Source organism: Wyeomyia smithii, chromosome 1, assembly GCF_029784165.1.
Source record: "Wyeomyia smithii strain HCP4-BCI-WySm-NY-G18 chromosome 1, ASM2978416v1, whole genome shotgun sequence".
NCBI lineage: Eukaryota > Metazoa > Arthropoda > Insecta > Diptera > Culicidae > Wyeomyia > Wyeomyia smithii.
Genome location: NC_073694.1, coordinates 167,209,145 through 167,235,153, shown reverse-complemented (window position 1 = coordinate 167,235,153; position 26,009 = coordinate 167,209,145). Strand labels below are relative to the sequence as shown.

Here is a 26,009-nt window from a genome sequence, read left to right as displayed (position 1 = left end):
ATAACATAGTGCACATACATTTAACAAAACGGTGAATAGTCAAAGAACCCACGGCCTTCTAGTGCTTGGGCTACCGTCGTCGCCGTCCCTGACTATTAGCTAACGTTTTGAAATTGAAAATAGACAAGCAGAAAAAAAATTGTGTTGTTACCCACCGCTTGTGCGATATGGCGACCTGCTTCTTTGTCAGTCCGGATACACAATTTGTCACTTGCATTTCGCCTTCGATGGTAATGTTGATGATACAGATACAGGCGAACGCTCAACTTCCTTCAGCGGACCAACAATCCCGGATCATGAACTTAACCTAAACCGGTACTTTGCACACAACACACAGGCAAAATAAACCAGCACTTTTTCAGATCAACCGTCACTTGAATGCGTAATGAGGGCAGCTGTTTTGGCTATTTATACTTTTAGCCAGCTAGGCGGGCAGGAGTGGATTCCCCCACGATGGCAAATGCCAGCAGGGCCAATCAGAGGACAGTTAGCTGATCCTGCTGCCAGGTTGATAAGGGTACACCCTCGTCTAAATGGTCTACCGGGGAGAATTTCCGATTTAGGGTAGAGGAAAATTACTACTTCATGACATCCGATAACAGAGAAAATCGATAGTTTTATCGTGCGGAAAACAGGCGATAACGCTAATGATCGCCATTTTGAGAGACCAGCCGCGAATGAAGTGTTTTGTCTGGTTCAGTGAAATATGAATCTTGGTAGTGTCCAACCCAATCCGCATAAGAGATATCGCTTTTTTAACCTTATCGCTTTTAGGTAAATATTTGTGCTTGGTTCGTAGTTCAGAGCGTTAAAAATTGCGTAAAGGCATTTGCGATAACCTATAACACAGATAAATACAGGATGGAAGCTTGATACACGTTGCACCTAGCAAGCCCAGTTACAACGATGAAAGTCATCCAACAGCATACTAACCAAGAGTTAGTATTGCTCCAGAACAATACGAACACATGCTATGTTCTACGTTGGACTGGGCAAATATTTAGACGATGTTAACTGGGAATTTCAAGGAATCACCCATAGAAAATGGGAATTTTGTTTCGAATTCTGAAAAAAAGGAAACCTACATCAGCTATCCACAAGTTCGCTATCATTGTGCAAACAACTGAGCATACGAAGCGCAATAAACATCTTCAGCGGAGAATCTAAGCGAGCGACACCATGCGCAACCTCACATCACCTAAGTGAGACCAAACTAGTGAGAAGGAAAAGGAAGGCAAAACGCTGCTGCTGTTGCTGCTCATGGTGAAAGGCATAGATAACACGACAGCACTCTACGCGTTCAATACTGATAAGCGAACGGAACGGAACAGAGTTGGCCCATCATCGACAGTCGCTCCACTTTTGGGCCACGCATTTCTCGTGTGCATTTTATCTTTGCCACCATTAGATACTGTTTTCCCGTTATTTTTTTTTCGTCGTTCAACAAACGAAGAAAAAACAAATTTGATGATGTCCCGTTCTGCTGTCAATTGCATCCGTACCTACATGTCTTATCTTCGAGTGATAAATTTTTTGGAGCAATCCTGTTCCGGTTGGTTGTCTGTTTTCTACGAAAATAAGGCAATTTTAGATTTAAAATCGTGTGTCCGACTACTATAACTAATTTAATGCTGTTCGTTCATACGACGATACGAATAAATGATTGTGTTAGAACGTTCGAAGACCACAATGAATTCTATAAGTTCAACTGAAATTTCTTAGTTCAATGTCGATCTTTCATATTCACTAAAAACATTCTCTGATTTTTCTCTTCTAAATTCACAAAATAGTACAAAGTACAAAGTCCCTAAGAATTGTATGAAATGGTAACGTGGGACTAAACACTGCAATTCGTTCGTTCAGTTACTTACATATTTCGACGAAGGACTACGTCTAGCTGGAAGTTAGGTGCCTGAATTTGAAAATCAAAAAAATCAACCATGGAAAAAGTGGTCAGGGTTTGAGCATATATATTTCAGTCAATTTTGTATCAGATTATAGATAATATGGATTGTCTGAATCATACCGAATAACCCATCACTACCTTACTTCCCAAGCACAGCCGACCCTAAAGTATGCAACCGATCTGACTTTGGAACGATTCGTTTTTGTTGCTGTTGTTTTTTTCGCTTTAGAACACTCACACACCGGAAATTTATGAAAGGCCCCATTTGAATATTTTGCCATCATTTTCATTCCAAAACCGCAACGATATCATATGGATGGATACGGTGCTGATCGTGAAAAGAAGGAAAAGGCAAAATAGTACCGGTCATCTCGTGCCTGGTTTCACCCGTGTATCTGGCGGCTGTTGAGGATTACTTGGTAGCTGCAAAAGTGCCAAAAATGACTGAAAATTTCGCCCGAAATAACCAGAGAACAAGAATCATCGGCAAATGTCCCTTTGGTGCCACAAAATTATGTAATTTAAGTAGGTAGGTAGTTGAGTTTTTTCGCAGCTTTGGCTCGCCTACTCATATGTGTAGTTACATTCCACGCTTCCTACGCGCGAAGGCACTGCTCAATAAGGCTGCGCATCTTTTTCTGCTCATCACAATGCCTACTAAAAAACTGATGTGATGCAATTTATGTGTTGATGAATGCACAAAGATGAGTGACTGGACAAGACTGCAGCTATGATGTATATTATTTGTTAAAATGTTAGAACAATTCTGAACAAAACATATTGAAAGGACAAAAAAACCACAAGCATTTTCCGGCTTTTACTCTTTTATAAATTTGTAGTTTTAGAAATTTATTTTTTCCATATCATGCCGGTCTTGATTGATTTAGTGAACATCGAAGATAAAATGAAATAGAAATAACTTATACCTCATAACCATTGCAAAAATGTTCAATTCTTGATTAATAATTTATGGTTTTCATAATAACCATATTCATGAGATAACCCAAGCAGCAAAATTTGTTTTGATTATGAACTTTGTCCATCACAGCAACAAATTCTTATGCGAAATTAAGTTGCAGTTACATATCAGTTTCTTATACAATGACAAAAAAAGCGCAGGAGGTGGAGCCAATTGCAACATTTTCGTTGTTTCAACACAAGTTACAAGAATGAAACCGCAATGTATATAAACTAATGCAGGGAATTTAATAACAACATGGTAAATGCTGCCTGGTAAAATTTCAGCTACGAAGATGCATCGTAACAGCAACTAGGGCGCAATAGAAACTTCATGGCGTTGTGGTAAGATTGTAAAACGGCAAATGGTCAGAATGTAAAGAGATTGTCTGTATAGCGATTTATCTTTGATTTTTTCCAGAAATTTGAGGATTTAACTCCAGTTATCAATTTCTATTCACTTTTCTCGTTTGTACTATTTACGTCATTTGCTGTAGAAACGCTTGCAAGTTCATGGCTCAGTTTTAAATATTGCTTCCCTTATCATGCTAATGGTCATTACCAGTTTTAATTTTGCTTCTTCAATTCATCAGTACCTCAGCGTGATAATAAAAGCAATTTATCACATTTCGTTTTAGAGACCCACACTTTTTGGACGACTTGAAGTCCAAGTACCCAAAAGTTACAACGCAGTAAATAACCTCATCTCAAAAACAAATATAAGGCGAACGATCGAGCAAAAGTTGCTGTTACATGGCTTCAGAACATGACAGCAACTTTTAGAAGTATTTTTGTGTGTTTGTTTTTTGTATCTCGCAAGCATCACGTTGGCAACCTATATGTTCCACCCACTAGATTTATTCAGTGAAGGTAAGGTTTTCAAATGCCGTTTACACGTTTCAACAACAAATCCAACCTCGCGAATTACGTTGTTGGTGTAAAGATTTTTGAAGCAGCGATGCAACTTTAGTTGTTGCTTGTTTCTTTACAATTTCATCGTAGTAACAAAAAATGTTTCTTAAAACCTTGGAATTTCATTAGTGCAACAAATGATCACAATTTATTTTTTTATTATGTTTCAATTGTTGCTTGGGAAACTATTAATCACTATCAAGAGCAGGATTGCAGTTTTTCCTTGATTGCACACGAATAGAAATCGTGTACCGCTGCAATGATAAACCAGCGGTGCCCTGCTCCAGCTGTACTATACGGTACTGTTGCCCAAGGATGGTTAAAATCGTATCAAAGAATTATCATGAGAGAATCCTATTGGATTCTGATCACGCATGATACGCGATGTTTTGTATCGTCTTTCGAGAAGAGAACTTGTGTGACAAAAAAACTGCCGAAAGAATACTCCGTGAATTCTATAGCCTGTTAACTGTATGCGAGTTTATCGTCGCTTGTTCATACGCTGTCTCGATTCTCTCATCGGTTTCAATCGGTAATTTATTATCGTCTCCCGATCCGATCGAGCCGTGGAACGAAAATCTTTGGTTTAAATCACCTTGTGAGTGAGAGTGTCCCGATAATCGTAAAATTGTATCGCAAACCAAAAACTCCGAGAGGGCAAAAACTGCAAGCGTTAAACCAACTGAAAGGCAGCACAAAACAGGGATACCAGATTCACAGAATTGTCTGTGAAATGCAGATTTTCAGAGTCCGTGGCCGATTTTGTTTTTCAAATGGCAAATATCTGTTGTTGTTGTACACCGTGACGCCAGGTCTAAATTAATAGCTTCCCTGCAGGCCGAAGGTAGGCAGCCGGCTGTTCCTGTTCGTGATGTCTTGGCGAGCCGTGACCTATCCTACATGTCCCTTATATACGTTTTCCTGAAATCCATCCACGCCCCAGTTTAATCCTATTCCCTTCCGCCTACATCCAACCAAACGACAAGAACACGTTAAGACATCGGATCCGGAAACAGCAACTAGACCCGCACGATACTCTCAGGGCCCGAGGGAGACAAGCCAATATGCCAGTCCGTAATATCTTGGCCCAGCAGCGGAACATATTCAATATGCTGCTTACCTATGGCAATGGAAAACCATCAAACAACAAATCAGTGCTTTTAACCCTCTAGTGCCCAAGTTAATTTCTAGACGGGCTTCGGTAAAATCACTATGAATCATTATAAACACTTTTTAAATATTTATTGAAGCTTTTTAAAGAGTTGACTGAAGCCCGCCAAATGGCGGCATTGGGCACTAGAGGGTTAATGCAAAACATTCTGACTTTAACCCTTAAATGCGCACGCCGTTAAAAATTTATCTAAAAACATAAAATCTTTGTTTTACTAACCAGTATGCATAAAAAAATTAAAAGATTTACTTATTAAGGTGCAAATATTGCCTTGTTGTTTTTAAACAACACTGTGACTTTATCGCAGAATAAAGTCGAAACAATTACTTTTGTTAACAGTAACTTTAAAATTGACCTTCTGTTAGTATAATTACTGATAATTCAGACGTTTTCACTAACCAGTAACCTTATTTTAAAATTTATTTTCAAAGACAGTCAGCACCAGTCGGGAATCTCGCCATGTTTTTTTTTCGTTTCCGAGATTTTGGCAGCAATAATAAAAACAAAACATTCAAATACAGTACTTCCAGCTGTTAAGTTTTCTTCGTTAGAGTTTAGAGAGCTGTTCTAATGAATTATATTTCTAAAAAATACTAAAATATGTAAATTTTAGAGCGTTTTTAGTACTGTTGTTTTAAAACAACATTGAGCATTTAAGGGTTAAGTTAGATTTAGTTTCAGCTCGTAGTCGGCAGTGAGGATAAAAAATTTGCTTTTAGTTATTATGATACTTTAAAAAGTAAGCTACCAGATATAATTGGCGCCGTTAAACATTAAATTGTATTTGTGCCGTGTCAAATAAATTATAGATGAAGAAAAGAAATCGTTGTTACTTTTTGCATAGCTTCCAAACTTTTTTCGAATCTATTCATATTTGCGGATTTTTTTCCAAAATGTGTGCAGGTTTTTGCTTGTTTAAAAAAAACTGCGATATCGGCCAACATACATCAGCGAACAAACCTTCGATACAAATAAAACCGACGAACAAAGAAACATTGAGTTGATAATGACAACAGCAAGCAACATTTTTTTAAACGATGAAAACCCTATTTTACTGTCAACATATGCGACTCAGAAAGAAAGGGGGATAATTGTTTAAGCGATCGCAATCACTTCTCTTTTCCGATAATTATCGTCTTGCGATTCTTCTTTTTAGTTTTGACACTTGGATTCTATCAGCGAAGAGTGAATCATTGGTTTGTAGAGCTATTGGAAATTCCATCTCTGAGAGAGAATGAACTATCTCAGCGACTCTCCGAATTGGTTCTCTCGGACTGGCATATCGTACGATAAATGTTAGAACAGACTGAGAGACGAAGTTGACTCACACGCTGAAAAAGATCGAATGTTTATCGCCGATTTTATCGCCGATCACCATCATTGCTGTTGCCTGCAGCAGCATATTTTCCTTCATGACATCAGGTTTTATTAGGTTCTAACAACAGGTTAAGAAATTGCTTGAAAAAGAAGGCTGTTTTAAACTTTTCGAAATACCTTCACTTTCGAGACATCAAATTAGCTTAAGTTCATGGAAGCAAATAGAGGTGGGCGAAACGGCTCTATTGCAAGAGCGGCTCTGAACCGCTCAACTCTCCGAACCGACTCATATGAACGGCTCATGGTTTACAATGATGCACGAGCGATGACAGTTCGTGTTGTCTTGGTAAACTCCGGGTTCGCGCGAACCATCAGTTCTGGTGCGCTCAAAGATCCGTGTTTTTTTTCGTGAACCGTTCGTTCTTTCTTTTTTTTTCGTTTTTTTATTCTTCCTGCATTGACTTCCTAACTGCGACCAGAATTGTAGATCTATTGCGAGATATGCCCGTGTGTCTGCTGTATCCCGCTCTTCTATTACTAGTAATACCGCTATTGAGAAGTGGCATGTTTATTATTATTTTTATCAGTGCTTGTGTCTAATGTGACTTAACCTTTCTTCGCTATCGGCTCTACTATACCGAGCCTTCTTTTTCCTGCCAAATAGCAAAGCAAAGCCTTGGTGCTACATTCCGATTCGGAAACACAACCTTCTGCTTTTATACACAGACTTCGCAGCCAACTGTTTAGTGTACAGGACAATTGCGGGGCTAGCGCAACAGTCTTTCCCTAGTCGAGACTCGAACCTACGACGACTGGCTTGTTAGGCCGGCATCGTACCTCGATACCAACTGGGAGATTCCTGCCAAATATCGCCAACAATTCCCTAGAGAAGTTCCGTCGTGTAGCGGGGGCCTAGTGTGGTTGGTAACGTCTCCGCCAACCACGCTCGACGCCTGGGTTCGAATCCCACCGCCGACATAGGTGTCGATGGTTGTGAGGTTGCGTGATCCACTCACAACCAACCCAACTGGTCTAGATTCAATCCTAGCCGACACCGGGAGATTTTCTGAGGCGAAAAAATCTCTGGGATCACGCCTTCCATCGCATGAGGAAGTAAAGCCGTTGGCGCCGGTCCGTTAATAAACGGGTCGTGAGTTAGGGTCCTGGGTGTGGAGTCGCCTCCCTGGGCGTCGGTGATTGGCCACAACAGTGGCGGAACTAGACCGACGAAAAATAAGCGAGAATAAAAAAAAAAAAAGTTCCGTCGTGCGTCCTTGTGGCCAGTCTTGCTGATAAGAGGGACTTATTTTTGTCAAGAGTAAATCAGGTATTATAGAATTTAGCGTAAAGGAAGGGTAAGTGGTGGGGGAGCCTGAGAATAAACCCATGCTTAAGTTCCCTCTTTTTGACATCGAATGGCATGATTCTACTAAGATTCGAACCCACGACCAGCCGCTTGCCAAATCAGACTCTGTAACCTTGCGGCTACGCAGCTCCCGAGAACCGGTTTATATGAATGGCTCGTGAGCCGTTCGCCAATCCCTAGAAGCAAACATTAATTGAAATGTTGGGGCGAGGAGACTTTTTTTATACTGATATAAAGAATGTCACAGTAAATGATTCGGGTCTATCCATTTTGTTTGTGCTAAGCATGCTCGCATGTGATTATTTCATTGTTCCGTTAAATTTGTCCTTGAAACCTTATATAAATTTTTGCCGCTGGAATAATAGTGAAAGGCGTATTACAAAATTGTCCAACATTTTATATATCCAACAACATGTTAATTATTGTTATCCATCATGTGGTTATTCTGTTATCGTTTGAAATTTTAGATCCGTTAAAAAGGTTATATGAGAACAGTACGGCGGTCTGACATTCAATTTGAGCTAAAAAACAATAATGTTAACGGGTAAAAGCCGTTGCTAAACAATAGAAATTAGTTCGAAAAAAATAAGCTCTACGGAGCACCTTCCCTTGTTGTGTCGCACTTGCAAGCACAACTCAGACTGATTTTGGTCTCGATCACACAGATCCATAAGAGTTATCAGCGTCAGTTGCCTCTTCTGTGTGTGATGAGACATTCCTTTTAGTCGTATAAATAACGCTTGCACAGCGGTGTGTAGTTAGGAATGAGCAATAGAATAAGTCGGCAGTGGAATGTGATACGCATATGGATTGTGGAACAGTACCACCGTCCCAGTAGTTTAATTGGCCAAAACACCATGCTGGAGACAGGGAGATTGCGAGTTCAAGTCCCGTCTGGATGCGGTATATTTTTCCAAATCTGTATCATATTTCCAGTCTGCCTTGATGAACTTAATTGTTAAAAACGTTTTTTTTGCGAGAAAACATCAAAATTCGTTTAAAACAACTAACAACAACTTAACAACTTTGCCGAAGACACTATGCCGTTTCGACTGTAGACATATTTTTAATTTCCAATAATGCACTCTATAAGGAATCAAGAATATTTCTACAGTCAAAACGGTTTATTTGATTGGCATAGTGTATCTGGCAAAGTTGTAAATAATAACTTTGTTCCTCAAAAAAAATGTACCCTGTAAAAAAAATTAATTTAAAAAATATAACTTTTTTTTCTGATTTCTCCATGGCCAGTTTCGTTGTTCAGGTAAAGTTTCGTAGTTTTTATAAAAAAAATCAGTTTTTTTAAATGAGCTGTTTTGGATAATTAATTTATAACTTTTTTTTATTTTTTTTCCAAAAAACTAATAATTTGTTTTTAAAGTGTATTTTTTTTTTTGGAAAAACAAAACTATTATCTACAACTTTGCTGAGGATGTTACACCGCTCAAACGAACCGTGTTGGCTCTTAAAATTTCTGTAATTATCAATACCTATCCGAAATAGCATTTTCCAAAAGCTTTTCAAAAATGAGTTGTGTTTCAAAAATGAATGATGAAATGATGATGAATGATGATGAAATGTTCTGATGATGTAAACTTTATTTTTTCCTTCGTCTATAATATATTTGACACGGCACAAATACAATTTAATGTTTAACGGCGCCAATTATATCTGGTAGCTTACTTTCTAAAGTATTTTAATAACTAAAAGCAAATTTTTTATCCTCGCTGCCGACTACGAGCTGTTGATGATGTAAACTTGACAGAAAATGTATGGTCGAACTGTCAAAACGATGCAAACCCAGAAACAACGAGTCAATTGTGTTGCGTATCTGATAGAGAACCCTATACTCTCATTATCACTGAATAACATCGATACAGTCTTTTGTCCGATTCTATAAGCCAGAGCACTGTGTGTTCAATAAGGTGTTGGCAAAGGACATTATTGTGGTAAATAAAACGAATAAATTGTCTGGTACAACATTCGAAAGAACAAGTGCAAATGTCTTAGATTAGATTTTTCAAACAAAGTAAAATAAAACATATTCCATCAGTTTCCACCGTTTCATTTAAAAGTTTGAGACACTTGGAATCGAAAACATTTTTCAAATATTCAAATTCCATGTACCTCCCGTGTGTGATTCTTAATTTTGGTTGAGATATTTTTTTTTTTGCACAGAGTAGTTTTTAGATACATTTTGTAAATTTGTTTTGTAATATCTTGCCATTTTACTTATGATTTTTCCAATTCAACATTGCCACTCTAACGACGATGATATAACAAATAATATATTTTCAGGAATTTTTCTATTGGTATTCAGTCAAAAATGATTTTTTTTTCATTTTATACTCATTCTTACACAATATTATGAACCACCCTATGTCGAAACAATGAACCACCCTAATGAAACATAATATATTCGATGCTAGTTATAGTGTATGTCATTATACAAGCTATTTCGAGAGACTAGTGAACAATTTCAAACAATAAATTCTAAACATTTTGAACTCCACCCTCCAAAATTGAAAAAACGACTAAGTCCCAGAGAGGGGAGCTGCGTAGCCGCAAGGTTACAGAGTCCGCTTTGTCAAGCGGATGGTCGTGGGTTCGAATCTTAGTAGAATCAGGCCGTTCGATGTCAAAAGGACTTTTAAGCATGGGTTTATTCTCAGGTTCCCCACCAGTTACCCTTCCTTTACGCTGAAATCTACAATACATTTGCGTGACTTCCTCTTAACGAAAATAAGTCCCTCTTATCAATGAAACTGGCCAGAAGGACGCACGACGAAACTTCTCCAGGGAATTATAATTGGCGATATTTGGCAGGAGGAAGGAGGCTCGGTATAGGAGAACAGAGTAAGCGTGTAAAAGTAAGGGTAGTACATTACACACAAGCACTGATAAAAAATAATAATAGGCATGCCACTTCTCAATAGCGGTATTACTAATAATAGAAGTGCGGGAGCAGACACCCGGGCATATCTCACAATAGATCAACAATTCTGGTCGCAGTGAGGAAATCCATACAGGAGAAAAAAAAAGAAGTCCCAGAGAGTAAATTTTCGCAAAAAAAAAGAATTTCAGATGACACCAATTCTCGACGTTTCATGCATTTTTAAGTCATTTGGCATAAAAAAAAAAATCGAAAACCGAAATTTCGCGTACCCCCCTTGGGTGATTTTGGGGTTTTAAAAAAAGCCAAACTTCAATTTATTCACTTATGTTCGAGCGTCTTGATAGAAAAATTTTCACTACACTTTTCACTTTTTATTCACTTTCACTATTTAATTCTATCACTTTTCACTTGCAAATACGTATTTCGGCACTGACATAGTGCCTTCGTCAGTGCTTATTTGGACTGTGGAGAAAATAGCGAAACCCCAAGAATTTTATACCTAATTAGGTAAACGACTGGGGCAAATTTTAACTCAGAAAACGTAAACAACTTGAGTTAGGTAGAGAAATGTACGGCCTGGTGATCCATGCCTTGTCGGGGAGTTTTCGGTAGAAATTTAAAAAGCCAAGAGAAATGATTACCCTGATCTCTGTTAAGGAGGGTAGCTGGGTTTTGTTTGAAAATTTCTAAACTTTCTGCGACATCTAATTCCCAAGGGGATGTTACTGATCGAACTAGACTAATGTTGTCGGTAGTCATAGCGTGATCTTTATGAAATATATGCTCTGCTATTTTGGATCTTAAATGGTGAGTTACTCCTTTTTCTGAGTCTTTCTTTACAAGTTCTGAAGTATGTTCCTTAAACCGGATGTCTAAATTTCTTTTTGTTTGGCCAATGTAAACTTTATCACAATGTGGACATGCAACTTTATAAACACCCGCCCTATGTAATTTGTCAATAGTGTCTTTAGTAGATCCCAACTTTGTTTTCATTTGATTATTTCTGCTACTGTAGATAATATCGATACCAAATTTTCTAAATTTTTTACGAAGTTGACGAGTGAAACTGACGTCATATTCAACCACTACTCTTTTCCGATCTTCTGTTAGCGGAGTGAGTGTTGTGTGAGATTTCCTATGTTGGATTCGTTTCTTTTTGTCATAAATGGCTTGTATGGTTCTTCGGTTATATCCATTCTGCTCACCAATATCAAAAATATATTCCATTTCGTTTTTCTTACCTTCATTACTGGGAGGCAAAGATTCCATACGGTGGATCATATGGTGGAAAGAAGCCATTTTATGCTGGGAGGAGTGGTTAGAAGTGTTAGGTATTACCCGCTTAGTATGTGTGGGTCTCCTAAAGATTTAGAATTCAAAGTGGTTGGAGTTTTTAACAACGACTACATCTAAAAATGGAAGCCTGTTGTTTTGTTCAATTTCCAAAGTGAACTGGATATTTTTATGAAGACCATTCAAAATTCCCAAAAAACTTTCCAAGTCCCCCTGTTGTAAAATACAAAAAATATCATCAACATACCTCCACCAAAGATCTGGTAAGCAGTCTTTTTCATTTAGTTTATTTTCCAAATGTGCCATAAAAAGCTCACATAAGAAAGGTGAAAGAGGATTCCCCATCGGTGCTTCTTTTGTTTGTTTGTAAAATTTCCCACGAAATGAAAAATAATTGTCTTCCATGCAGAGTCGAGTTAACTTCAAGTAACTGCGTACTTTAGTTTTCCAAGGGTTGTCACATTGTTGGGAAAGAAGCCAATCTTCCAAAAGATTTATAGCTTCTTTCACTGGAACACTCGGAAAAGTGCTGTGACATCAAAAGAAACCATTATCTCGCCAGTTTTGATGCCCCCCGATGATTTTAAATTTTCAACAAAAACTCCTGTGCTCTTAACAGATCGACTAGGATTTTTTTTCGGCATTGATTGAAATTCCTTGACTAACCATTTTGCCAATTTTTCTGTTGGTGCCCCCACCGCAGAAACGATTTCTCTCATTTCATTACCAGGTTTATGTACTTTAGGGAGACCCTTTATTCTAGGAAGAGAAGGGTTCGAAACACGAAGATTTTTCAAAGCGTCACCAAAAATAGGTTGGCATTCTTTGATAGTTTTTTCAAAGTTTTTCACCATGTCGGTAAGGGGGTTGACTCTCTGTTGCCTGTATGGGCCATTATTAATTTTCTCCAACATTTCTTGATCGTAATCATTTTTGTTCAAAATAACAATTTCATTCCCCTTATCAGCTTTTAAATAAAAGACAGGTTTATTACATAATTCTTTGATTGTCTGTAAGTCTGTGCTATTATTTACAAGACGTGGACATTTTTTTAAATTATCCAAGAAGGATGTGCGCACTTTACTAATTTGTGCGGTGGAAAAATTGCAACTGCCCATCCCACTTTCAATATCAATGATTGCCTGTTCAACATTTGGTTTAGAAGAAACAGCAAAGTTGAGGCCCTTGTTCAAAAGATTTTGTTGCTGTTGTGAGAATTCACACGATTTTGTTGCTGTTGTGAGAATTCACACGAATAATTAGGTATAAAATTCTTGGGGTTTCGCTATTTTCTCCACAGTCCAAATAAGCACTGACGAAGGCACTATGTCAGTGCCGAAATACGTATTTGCAAGTGAAAAGTGAAAAGTGATAGAATTAAATAGTGAAAGTGAATAAAAAGTGAAAAGTGTAGTGAAAATTTTTCTATCAAGACGCTCGAACATAAGTGAATAAATTTGAACATGGCATCCAAGCTTTTTGAGCCAAACAAGTTTTTGGGGTTGAGGAAGAAAATAGCAAGAATTCATAAAGACATAGCTTTTCTAAAGCAATGTGTCAAATATCGACTGACTCCCAAAAGTCATGAGATTAAAATTAGAACTTTAACTCCTCCTTTTCTCATTAAGAAGATGGAATTGGAATGGATAAAAAATAGTATAAAACTTCTTTATAGTAAATTAAATTCAGTCACTTTAGAGTGCTACTCCCTTCATTTAAAACTGGCCAAAGAGTTTCCCTTTGGGTTCCCAGAATTCCTAACCAAAGTAAAAGTTGCAGAACAGTGTGAGGGGGAAAGAAAACGAAAATTGGGTGCAAAAAAGATTAACCAGTTGTTTTTACGAAATAAGAGTAGTAAAATGACAACTAAGATAAAATATATAGAAAATTTTGTGGTCAATCGATCTTCGTGTGAATTCTCACAACAGCAACAAAATCTTTTGAACAAAGGCCTCAACTTTGCTGTTTCTTCTAAACCAAATGTTGAACAGGCAATCATTGATATTGAAAGTGGGATGGGCAGTTGCAATTTTTCCACCGCACAAATTAGTGAAGTGCACACATCCTTCTTGGATAATTTAAAAAAATGTCCACGTCTTGTAAATAATAGCACAGACTTACAGACAATCAAAGAATTATGTAATAAACCTGTCTTTTATTTAAAAGCCGATAAGGGGAATAAAATTGTTATTTTGAACAAAAATGATTACGATCAACAAATGTTGGAGAAAATTAATAATGGCCCATACAGGCAACAGAGAGTCAACCCCCTTACCGACATGGTGAAAAACTTTGAAAAAACTATCAAAGAATGCCAACCTATTTTTGGTGATGCTTTGAAAAATCTTCGTGTTTCGAACCCTTCTCTTCCTAGAATAAAGGGTCTCCCTAAAGTACATAAACCTGGTAATGGAATGAGGGAAATCGTTTCTGCGGTGGGGGCACCAACAGAAAAATTGGCAAAATGGTTAGTCAAGGAATTTCAATCAATGCCGAAAAAAATTCCTAGTCGATCTGTTAAGAGCACAGGAGTTTTTGTTGAAAAGTTAAAATCATCGGGGGGCATCAACACTGGCGAGATAATGGTTTCTTTTGATGTCACAGCACTTTTTCCGAGTGTTCCAGTGAAAGAAGCTATAAATCTTTTGGAAGATTGGCTTCTTTCCCAACAATGTGACAACCCTTGGAAAACTAAGGTACGCAGTTACTTGAAGTTAACTCGACTCTGCATGGAAGACAATTATTTTTCATTTCGTGGGAAATTTTACAAACAAACAAAAGGAGCACCGATGGGGAATCCTATTTCACCTTTCTTATGTGAGCTTTTTATGGCACATTTGGAAAATAAACTAAATGAAAAAGACTGCTTACCAGATCGTTGGTGGAGGTATGTTGATGATATTTTTTGTATTTTACAACAGGGGGACTTGGAAAGTTTTTTGGGAATTTTGAATGGTCTTCATAAAAATATCTAGTTCACTTTGGAAATTGAACAAAACAACAGGCTTCCATTTTTAGATGTAGTCGTTGTTAAAAACTCCAACCACTTTGAATTCGAAATCTTTAGGAAACCCACACATACTAAGCGGGTAATACCTAACACTTCTAACCACTCCTCCCAGCATAAAATGGCTTCTTTCCACCATATGATCCACCGTATGGAATCTTTGCCTCTCAGTAATGAAGGTAAGAAAAACGAAATGGAATAAATTTTTGATATTGGTGAGCAGAATGGATATAACCGAGGACCATACAAGCCATTTATGACAAAAAGAAACGAATCCAACATAGGAAATCTCACACAACACTCACTCCGCTAACAGAAGATCGGAAAAGAGTAGTGGTTGAATATGACGTCAGCTTCACTCGTCAACTTCGTAAAAAATTTAGAAAATTTGGTATCGATATTATCTACAGTAGTAGAAATAATCAAATGAAAACAAAGTTGGGGTCTACTAAAGACACTATTGACAAATTACATAGGGCGGGTGTTTATAAAGTTGCATGTCCACATTGTGATAAAGTTTACATTGGCCAAATAAAAAGAATATAGACATCCGGTTTAAGGAACATACTTCAGAACTTGTAAAGGCTAAGAAAGACTCAGAAAAAGGAGTAACTCACCATTTCAGATCCAAAATAGCCGAACATATATTTCATGAAGATCACGCTATGACTACCGACAACATTAGTCTAGTTCGATCAGTAACATCCCCTTGGAAATTAGATGTCGCAGAAAAAATGTCTGCAGACAAAATCAATGTGTTTGCTATTGCTATTTTCAGCCTTCCCTGGAAATAAATTTTTGAAATATATTCAACAACACTCGAAAGAATATCGTTAATATCTGGTCGACGTGCGACCAGACCGAGCCAAGCGCCAAACACATTGTTTTGAGTAGTTAGCAGTTGAAGTTTGACCACCCATAAATTAATCGTGTTTGAACTTATCGTTAATTCAATGCAAACATGTAATGAACAGGGTTTAATGAATGTCTTTTTATCATAATTACACGAAAACTATCAATAATTGATAAAATATTTGGTTTTTATTTTTGACACCTATGCACTCAGTTCACTCTGGTCGAACAAAAATTTTAAAAGTTGGTCTTCAGTTCGGTCTGGTCAAACGTATTTACTACAACATATCAACTTGTCTATTAAACAAGCTAATTTTTCTCACTAGTCAAACGTAATACATAGATGTCAACACTGCTTTATCTCTCAGGCCAATCTGTATCAGAAATTATACAGCTGATTGACAAGCAAAGTTTTATTTCTGTTGCTCTATTTCCTAGTGCCAAAGCGCACCAAGTGCTGAACAAAAAAATCAAAAGCATTCACAGGCTCTTACTCTTCTATAAATGTATATATTTAGGATTTTTTTCTTTCGATACTATCCGGTCACGATTGTGAAAAACAAAAGTGTACCACTGCAATACGAATAGTACCGCTGCAGTACGAATAGAAGTGTACCTCTGAAATGTACGAATAGAAGAGTACTGCTGCAAACCTAGGCGACGAGAAACCTGCGGTTCTTTACTCCACTGGTACTGTTGCTTTTACCAGTATGTTTTCTTTCAAGACATCAGCAGGGTGGCCACTCAATCGGGAAAACGGGAAATGCGGGAAAAAGTCGGGAATTGAATTACATCGGGAAAAAATGCGGGAAAAAGTCGGGAATTTTTTTATTTAATCGGGATTTTGTTACCAAGATTTTTTCAAAGTTTTGTGTATGATGCAATTACAAATGATGAAGAAGTTGAAAGTGCAAGTTGATCCCATTTTTCTTCAGTAGTCAATTTTTTAACCAAAAAGTCACTAAACTTACTTTTTTTGACCCGCTGACCAGCTGATTACTTTTATCGGTCCTGCTTTTGAAATGAAATAAACTTTGACACCAAATGTTTTAGAATAGCATAAAACGTCGAAATCTGGTGTTATCTACGAAAATTGAATGAACTCTGTAGGACTTCTCAAGATGGTAAAGCGAATAGTTATTAGTAGTTATTTGAATAAACAAATTGAGGATAAAATAAGTGGCACAAAACCTGATTCTCAAGTTTTTCAAATAGATTTTTATTTCAGCTAGTCTTTTTAAAGAAATATTTGGTTAACTCTAGCGAAACTAGCTACCATTTCCGCTTAGAAACTCAATGCTGGTGAAATTTTGGGTTTAGGACGAACTTGCTATGCGAAGTAGTTTATTGAAAAAACATTACAAACTTGCCACAAAATAGAGCAAACATTATTTTGGAATTTTTTGAAAATCAAATTTTTGTACATATTTCAAATTCATATTTTTTCTGTAAATTACAAAATTTGACTGTAAAAAAACTATTTTTTATGTAAATACAATCAAAAATGTTCTTAGAAAACAGCATAATCGTTTGCGAGGTTTTTCAAGAAAACATTATATTTATTTTATTTGTTGCTGCATACGACTTTTTACATGCTTTTTGTTTTGCAAGTACGATGCTGGCCTAACGGGCCTAACTAGTCAGTCGTCGTAGGTTCGTGTCTCAGCTCGAGGGAGACTGTTAGTGTCTGCAAGATCGTAGCGCTAGCCCTGCAATCGCCCCGTGCACTAAACAGATGGCTGCTAAATCTGTGGCTAATAAACAAAAATACTTTGAATATTCTGAAAGCAAAAATAATTAGCTTGATTGGTGTGATGTTTCCGGCAAAGCTGTAGATGGTAGTTCTATTTAAAAAATTGATTGGATATCTCAAAAAGCTTATTTTTTGAATTCTAAGTTGCCAAATGTTTCAACGTTGGTTATTTGAACACGGAAGAAGTTAAAATTTCTAAAGATTTTTTTTTTCGAAACCAGAACGATTTGTTTGATTGGTGCGATGTTGTCGGCAAAGTTGTTGGCTTACTTACCTTACCAATCAGACGAGAGCCGTGGTGGCTCGTGCTGTATCAAGAATTTGTCGCCATGTTGCTCGGTTTTGGGCTGTGTTTCGCCAGTTCCCCAGGCGTCTCATCACCCGCAAGTCTCCTTCGATCTGGTCGAGCCATCGTGCACGATGCGCCCCTCTATTTCTGGTGCGGGAGGGTTGCTGAAGAGAAGTGATTTCACAGGGTTGCCGTCCGGCATCCTTACGACATGACCGGCCCACCGCAACCTATTAACTTTCACCAGGTGTGCAATGGGATTCTCTCCAAGCAGCGCGTGCAGTTCGTGGTTCATGCGCCGTCGCCATTCTCCGTCGTCCGTCTGTACTCCACCGTAGATAGTCCGTAGCACCTTCCGTTCAAAAACTCCAAGAGCGTTAAGGTCCTCCGCGAGAAGCGTTGTCGTCTCGATCCCGTAGAGGACTACCGGTCTTATCAGGGTTTTGTACAGCGTCAACTTCGTGCGTCGTCGCACTCGATTCGATCGAAGTGTCTTCCGGAGTGAAAAGTAGGCACGATTTCCTGCCTGGATGCGTCTCTGGATCTCTTTGCTGGTGTTATTGTCGGCGGTCACCAGTGACCCCAAATACACGAACTCATCGACCACCTCAAGCTCATCACCGTCCACAGAGACTTGAGTTGGGAGGCTGATGTTGTTCTCCTTGGAGCCTCTCGCTCGCATGTATTTTGTTTTCGACGCATTTATCCGCAATCCGATCCGTCCAACTTCGGCTTTCAGTCGGGCGTAAGTTTCCTCCGCCGTCGCAAAGTTACGTGATATGATTTCGAAGTCATCCGCGAAGCCCAGAAGCTGAACAGACCTTGTGAAAATTGTGCCCCTCGTGTCGATGCCCGCCCTCCGGATCACACCCTCAAGGGCGATGTTAAACAGCAAACAGGAAAGTCCATCACCTTGTCTCAACCCTCTGCGCGATTCAAAGGGACTCGAGAGTATCCCCGAAACACGCACGAAGCACATCACTTGCGCCATGGTAGCTCTGATCAATCGAGTCAGTTTATCCGGAAATCCGTTGTCGTGCATGATCTGCCATAGCTGTTCTCGATCGACTGTATCATAGGCCGCCGTGAAGTCAATGAAGATGAGATGTGTGGGCACGTTGTATTCGCGACAATTCTGTAAGATCTGTCGGATTGAGAAGATCTGGTCCGTGGTGGCACGGGCTCCCATGAAACCCGCTTGGTACTGGCCAACGAACCTCCTGGTTAAAGGTGATAGACGGCGGAACAGGATCTGTGAGAGTATTTTGTAGGCGGCATTGATAAGCGAGATGCCGCGGTAGTTGCGGCACTCCAGCTTGTCGCCCTTCTTGTAGATGGGACAGATAACTCCCTCCATCCACTCGTCTGGCAGTTTTTCCTCCTCCCAAATCCTGGAAATGACCCAGTGCAGCACTCTAGCCAGCGCCTCTCTTCCATGTTTCAAGAGCTCGCTCGGCAGTCCGTCTTTGCCTGCGGCTTTATTGTTTTTCAGCTTCCCGATCTCACAAAGGACTTCGTGAATATCGGGAGCTGGTACTCGGTCATCCGCTGCTGGTGCTCCTAGGTCAGTTCCTGCTCCGCTTCTGTTTGCTGTTTCGCCATTCAGGTGTCCATCGAAGTACTCCTTCCACCTGTCGACCACCTCGCTGGCATCCGTGAGAAGGTTCCCATCCGCGTCGTTGCACATGTCGGCTTGCGGCACATAGCCTCTGCGGGACTGGTTTACCTTCTCATAGAATTTCCGCGTTTCACTGGCACGGTATAGCTGCTCCAGCTTCTCATGCTCACGATCCTCTTGCTGGCGCTTCTTTCGTCTGAGAACCGTGGTCATGTCGTTCCGTGCCCGTTTGTAATTGGCCTTGTTCTCTCTCGTTGACCTGCTCGGGTATATCGCCCAGGTCCGGTTCTTCTCATTCACCGCTGCCTCGCACTCCCCGTCATACCAGTCGTTTCTGCCACTCGGTGCTTCCACTCCTAGTGTCGCCGTTGCGGTCTCCACGATAGCTGTGCGAATGCTGCACCAGCCGTCTTCGAGAGGCAATGCGCCCAGCCCCTCCGCTGTGGGTAGCACCGCTTCAAGCTGTTGCGCGTATTCCTCCGCAGCCTGGGAGTTCCGGAGCTGCTTAATGTTGAGCCGCGGGGTTGTTGGCAGTTGTTGAGTATTAAAAATATTCTAAATTAAACGTTTCAAGGTGCTGATTTTTGAAAAATATTATTATATTTTTTAAAAACCGCATAATGCAAACTGAACATTGATGATCATGGAGAAATAAAAACTAAAAATTCTTCTAAAAAAATCCTTATAAAACGGATTTGGGAAAATTTCAGGAAACTTTTTTTTCTGCAAACAAGTTGAAGATGTTGGCAGATGACCAGAGGGATGCAACTTTAATTGACTAGCAAATTAAAATGCTGAAAAAGTTGTGAATTCACTTCTGAAAAGTTTTGAATCTATGTAACGCGTGATAAACGAAATACAGTTAAATCGCAGTATTTTTCCTGAACGTAAAATAACATTATCTTTAATTTGAGAAAAAAAAAACGCAAATCCATGTCACAAGTTTTGTTCCCTAAATAATCAATTCAATCAAAATATTTTTTACTTTTAGGTTAAGTAGTTTTATGTTCACCCTTAACTTCCCAGAACTTTTTCCGATGATTTGAACAACGCGAAAAAAATATGTACGCAAAGTGCTGTTTTGTTTGTTGTTGCTCTCCTAATAGGTTGTTATGCGTAGAATAAAAACGGTGCTTATATCATATTTTAAGAAGACAGATAGACAAACATAATGAATGCACAAAATAGCTAACACGATTATTGACTGCTTAATGGAGATTTGCAAATTTGAGAAATTCGCAAAAAATATATTTAACCTGTACACCATGGAAAGGCCACAGTTGCATTTTATGTAACTAATCAACTGTTTGTGTAGAATGTCCCGAGCAAATTCGGTAGAAATGATATACGCCATTACTTCCAATTTAAGGTTCAAAAATTGACGTTCAATCGTCGATAGAACATACCCTAGTTACCGTTTTTGACAATCGGGAATTTCTTGCAATCATGCGGGAAAAATGCGGGAACTCGAAAATGTAAAATGAGTGGCCACCCTGCATCAGTTTTTATTAGGTTTTGAAAGCAGGTTTAGAAATTTGTTCAAGAATGGGGATTGTTTCAAACTTTTCGGAAAACTTTTACCTTCGAGACATCATTTTAGTCTAAGCTCATGGAAGCAAAAATAAATTGACCTATTGGGACGGGGAGACTCTGTCAATTTTTATATCGATATCGATACAGAGAATAACACGGGGAACGGATGGTGTCCATTCATGTCGTCTGTGCCAGGAATGCTCGCATGTAATTGGTTCATTATTCGCATAAATTTGTTATTGAAACTTTTTATCAATTTTACCGCTTAGTAATGAAATTAGAGTGATAACTAGCATATTACAAAATTGTTATACATTTTATCTATCCAACAACATATTGGTTATTGTTATCCATCATGTGGTTATGCTGTTATTAGCGTTTGAAATCTGACGCAACATTTGCCAGTTTCATTTCCAATTTTACAGAATGCATCCCAGTATAGTAAATAAAGACGTAGTCCCACGTCAAAAAATTCAAGATTATAACTTTTTAACAATTCCTGTGAATTTTGGTGCCTCTAGCAAGTTTGAAAGTGCGTAAAGTCTTCAGACTTTCACTTTAATTGTATTGGTGTCAGGGCATCTTCAGCGGTGGTCTATTTTTGAAACAACTTTATACTAGATTTACACCAGCGAAACCAGAATAGAACCAGATAATATAGACCAACTTTTCGTTCTCCGCACCGGTGTTGTATATCTTGTTGTTTTAAACCGCTGACATCTGTCACACTGTCAACAATTCAATACCCCATGCTATCAGTTTATGAAACTTGTTATAATAAAAAGCACTCAATATTTAACAAACGGAAATTCGATAACTTTTACGCACATTAAACGATTACTTTGGCAAGACACTTTATATCCACAAGGCTTTATGGATTTGGCGGTTTGACCCGAGCGTCAGTGACATTTCTCACGATGGATTAGTATGATCGAAAAATTGCTGCTACCAGTTGGGCTTCAGAGGTTAGCGAAAAATATTTGATCGCGTAGATGTTCGTCTTCAGTTTTCATCTCATCAATATTTCAAAATCAGTTCTTCAAACTTGGGTTGGGTTTTGAGGATATTGAAACAAGCCTGCATTTTGAACATTTTCAGTTCAGTGTCTTCGAGGAACATTTTTCTGGCTTCTTAAGGTCTCCTCTAGTCCCACTACAATTAAGGCGATTAACAAATACCCAAAATACTTGTCATCCTGGTGGCTGATAGTTGCAAACCAAGTAGTTGAACCTACGGTTATGGTCTTCCAGAATTCCCCCTTTTGCTGATCGGTTTCCTTGAAGCCGAAAACGACAAACCTGTTCATTTTCTTCTTCAGAAAATCCACAAAAATGAATTTTGAATTGTGATAAAAAATCTTTGTTTTGTTTATTCCCCAACACTCGCAAAACGCTTATATGAAAATAGCTGAAAATGGGGTATTCAATTGAAATATGACATTTTACCCACCTATTTGTAGCGTACGAAGGGTCTTAGAACGATCTATTTCTTGTTCCAAAAAGTGACAAAAATAGACCAAAACATATACCAGTTTCAAATTTTTTCAATTTAGATCTGGTATAAAACAAAATTTACACCACCGGTGCAGCAGTGAACTAGAGTTTGTTCCAAAAAAATAGAACAAAACAACGATTTGGACCACCGCTGAAGATGCCCTCATGTGGAAACACTAACGTTCCATGACAATAATACATTTTACGTTTCTCCTAAATTGTCACGATCGAGAAATATTGTAATCATCGTACGATTTGAGCCAATCCAATGCTTAAAGCCAATGAAGTAAATGAGCATCTCCATGCTCACACACATGAACATCGCTTAAACGCCACAGCGCGTGCGAAATCGCAGTAGTCAGTATTACCACTGTCAAACGATTGAACCTGAAAGTAATTTCATTTCCAGTTCTTTCGTGCTGACATCAGGGCCGAAATTATCGAACAAAACTAAAAAAAAGTAATGTTTTCTATGTTCGAAATTTAAAACTGTCACGCACATGTACGAGCGATGTCGTTGAGCGAGAGTTTATAAAGCTACAGCTCATGCAATTCTACGCGATCCGCTGTCAAATAAAATTTCGATTTCGAAAACCTGAAGAGCTGTTCTTGTGAATTTTTTTCATTGGTCAAAAAAGTGAGACTTTTTCTACTGTAAGTGAAGCCTTACCAGAAGTCCGATTAAGTTTCAATTTTAAATAAAGACTTTTCGAGAGCACAAAACAGTTGAGCCTTAACGTTTGCATTAAGGAAATGCACGAAAATTGTCGATTTTTTATGGGTTTACCTTCACACGTACTAACGAAACAACCCATGCAACATCCATCATAGTAACCCATGAGTCAGCACAAAAACTTTAACTCGAACTCTGACCATGATTGCGAAAACATTGAAACTACTTCATTCAAAAGTGTGCGCGTTCAAAAAACGGTACACCGCCGCGTCGAAAGAGGTTATCTTGCGAGGCTTTGTGGACGCCGGATAAGCCCATTTCGGCATTTACAATATCTTGGCACTGTTGGACAAAAATCAACGCATCGAAAGAAAGCCCGGCCCCGAACGACCGACGACCCTGAGCGATAAGAAGCTCCGAAAGATGCTGAAAATGAAGACCGAGGGAAAAGTGGCTACATCACTGCGTGCGCTTGGTCCGGAGGATGGTACCACCGGCCAAATTGTGAAAATTACTTGGCGAAAATGGATGGCAACGACTGGCAGGGCACTTTACTTTACTTTACTATTTTACTCCCTCCATGAAGGAAGTAGGCTCCGAGTTGAAGTTCATTTCACAAACCAAGTTCCCCGAAAAAGTGCTACTGTAGCTGACATTCAGCGAGAAGGGTATGCCAAAGCCGCTCTTCTTTCGCTCCGGACTGGCCGTGAACGGGGAAATTTATAGTAAGAAGTGCCTGCCAAAAGTTGGATCGTTCATCAAGAAATACTATTAAATGCAAAAAGGGATGTACTGGCGGGATATGCCGTCGGCCCACTCGAAGCAATCGTTGGAAGAGATGGGGCGTCCCCTAGTTCGCCCAGTTTCAGGGTAAAACTAAAGCGTAAGATCTACTCCAACAATTGAAATATAATCCGAAAATCGTCCGCAATGGCGATTGTTCCGGTTAATTGCCGGAAGGCCACCCATGAACCTTCCCTACTCTTTACTACCCACTCGGGGAAATAGTGTGATGCCGACCCTGGCTGACTTCGATATTCACAGCCTTCAATTTCAACCCATATTCTGTTGCTGACAGTGAAAATTCGCAGCTCTGCTCTTGAGTCTGATAAATTTGTCCACTTACGGAAAATACTCAGTTTTCTAAGTCAACTAGAGGTGGGAAAATAGTTCACTACAGTGAGTGGTTTCGCTCACTAAGCTGAACTAGTTTTTTTAACCGCTCACTCGTTCTTTTCGTTCTACTTTTTTTTCGATTAGTATAGTTTACTATCTGACACCGCAAGCAAGAGCCTTTTTTACACCTTCCTTACCGAGCGCAAAACCGTGCGCGAAACTTCAATACTGCCGTAATCTCGCAGACTGACGTAAGCGCCATTTTTTCAAATATGGGATTCTTATGCCAATTTTTTTCGTTACTCGAAGACCCATCTTTTGGTATCTTTCTTTTAGTTGTTACTTATTTGTACGTTGCATAAAATCAAGAAAACAAAATGACGTATGCACCATTTCAATACAAAAGTGACAAGTAACCCGTTCGTTTTCGGGCCGTACTGAGAAACTGATCAAGTGGATGTACGTCATAATGTTATATCACGGCAGAATAGAACTACCAGCAGACAACTATCACCGACTGTCTGCTCTGCTATGCATAACCATGCACCAGCCGCGAGAGCAAGCAAACATTAACTTGCCACAGTTCACCCACAGGCACAAGGGGACACGATTGGAAAGCAAATGTGAGACGAAAAGAGCGAAAGAACTGATTTACTGATCTTCTGAATCTATTATAGATGTAGGCGATCCGCTCGCGTGCTGATCAGAAGAGTTAATTCTTTGAAAGAGCGAAATCTTTTGAAAATGTTTCTGAAGGTCAGAAAATAGGGAAAGAGAAAAGTTGTGAAATCACTTAAATCGGTTGTAGAATTAAAACAAAATGACGAAAGAGAAATTTGAATCGCTGTAAAATAAACAGACATTTTAGGTAGTAAGAATGCGGAAAAAGAAGCTAACTGGAAAAATGTGATATGGAAAAATATATCACATCCACGCGGGACTTGAACTGCCTGATTAGTAGAACATGAATGTTGACGGTAGAAAGTCGTTACAAGAATGAAAATCATTTCGAAAAACTGCACAATAAGTCTAAAATCCAGAATGTTATCACATTTTAGGCATAGATTGATTGAAAGTGAGAAAACTAAACGGCGAGGGCCGAAAACTATCCCTAACTAACCTTAAAATTATAGTAAAACTCTTCCACAGTGAAAGGACTTTGAGTGTACAATAAACTACAGAGAGACGCTCGCGTAGTGATAAGACGCGAAGGTTGTTATGGTGTGCTTCAATAATGGTAACGTGTTCCTATCCGGTCACGATACTTCTGTGTGAGCGTAGATAAAAATGACAATTAAAAGTAATGTTCAATTTATGGTCGCGACTTTGGCTTTCCCCCCTTGCGTTGTCAGTTAAGTTGTTCTCGCCAGTCGTGACTTATTTGCTAGACGATTCCCACCCATCATCTATAGCACCTTGCGGTTTTTTCGAGCGGGAAACTGATAACCGAAAAGCGATTCACAGAACTTACCAGTTTCGAACCCGACGCAGGAAGTTCGGTTGGCGGCTTCGGCGATTGACGCTGGCACTGTAGCTGTTGTTGATATTCAGCAATTTGTTTGCGCAGTGTTGCAATCTGTAAACGAAAGGTTGTGGCGAGAGAAGAAAAAACATGGCATGAGTTTCGCTATCGCAACCATGAACGACAGATTAAATCTAGCAGTATTCACCTAGCAGAGTGGTCAAATTGAGTCCTACACCGACCAATGCTACTATTAAGATCGGACTGAAATTATATTTACATGGGCTATGAAAAAAAGTGAAGTTTGTCTCAAACGAGGGCGACGCGTGGTGGTCTGTGGCGGTTAACGACGCGTTTGCGCTGGCCGACAAAAAAATCTAACCAATTTTCCGATT

At 39.0% G+C, this 26,009-nt stretch overlaps 1 protein-coding gene across 1 annotated transcript in view; it reads right to left on the bottom strand.

Annotated features, from left to right (window-relative positions):
* Positions 1-26,009, bottom strand: part of LOC129734106 (thyroid receptor-interacting protein 11) — a 121,625-nt gene that overhangs the window by 80,235 nt on the left and 15,381 nt on the right. The window contains exon 2 of the mRNA XM_055695840.1: positions 25,624-25,728. Coding sequence (XP_055551815.1) covers positions 25,624-25,728 — 105 coding nt within the window. The remainder of the gene's footprint in view (positions 1-25,623; positions 25,729-26,009) is intronic.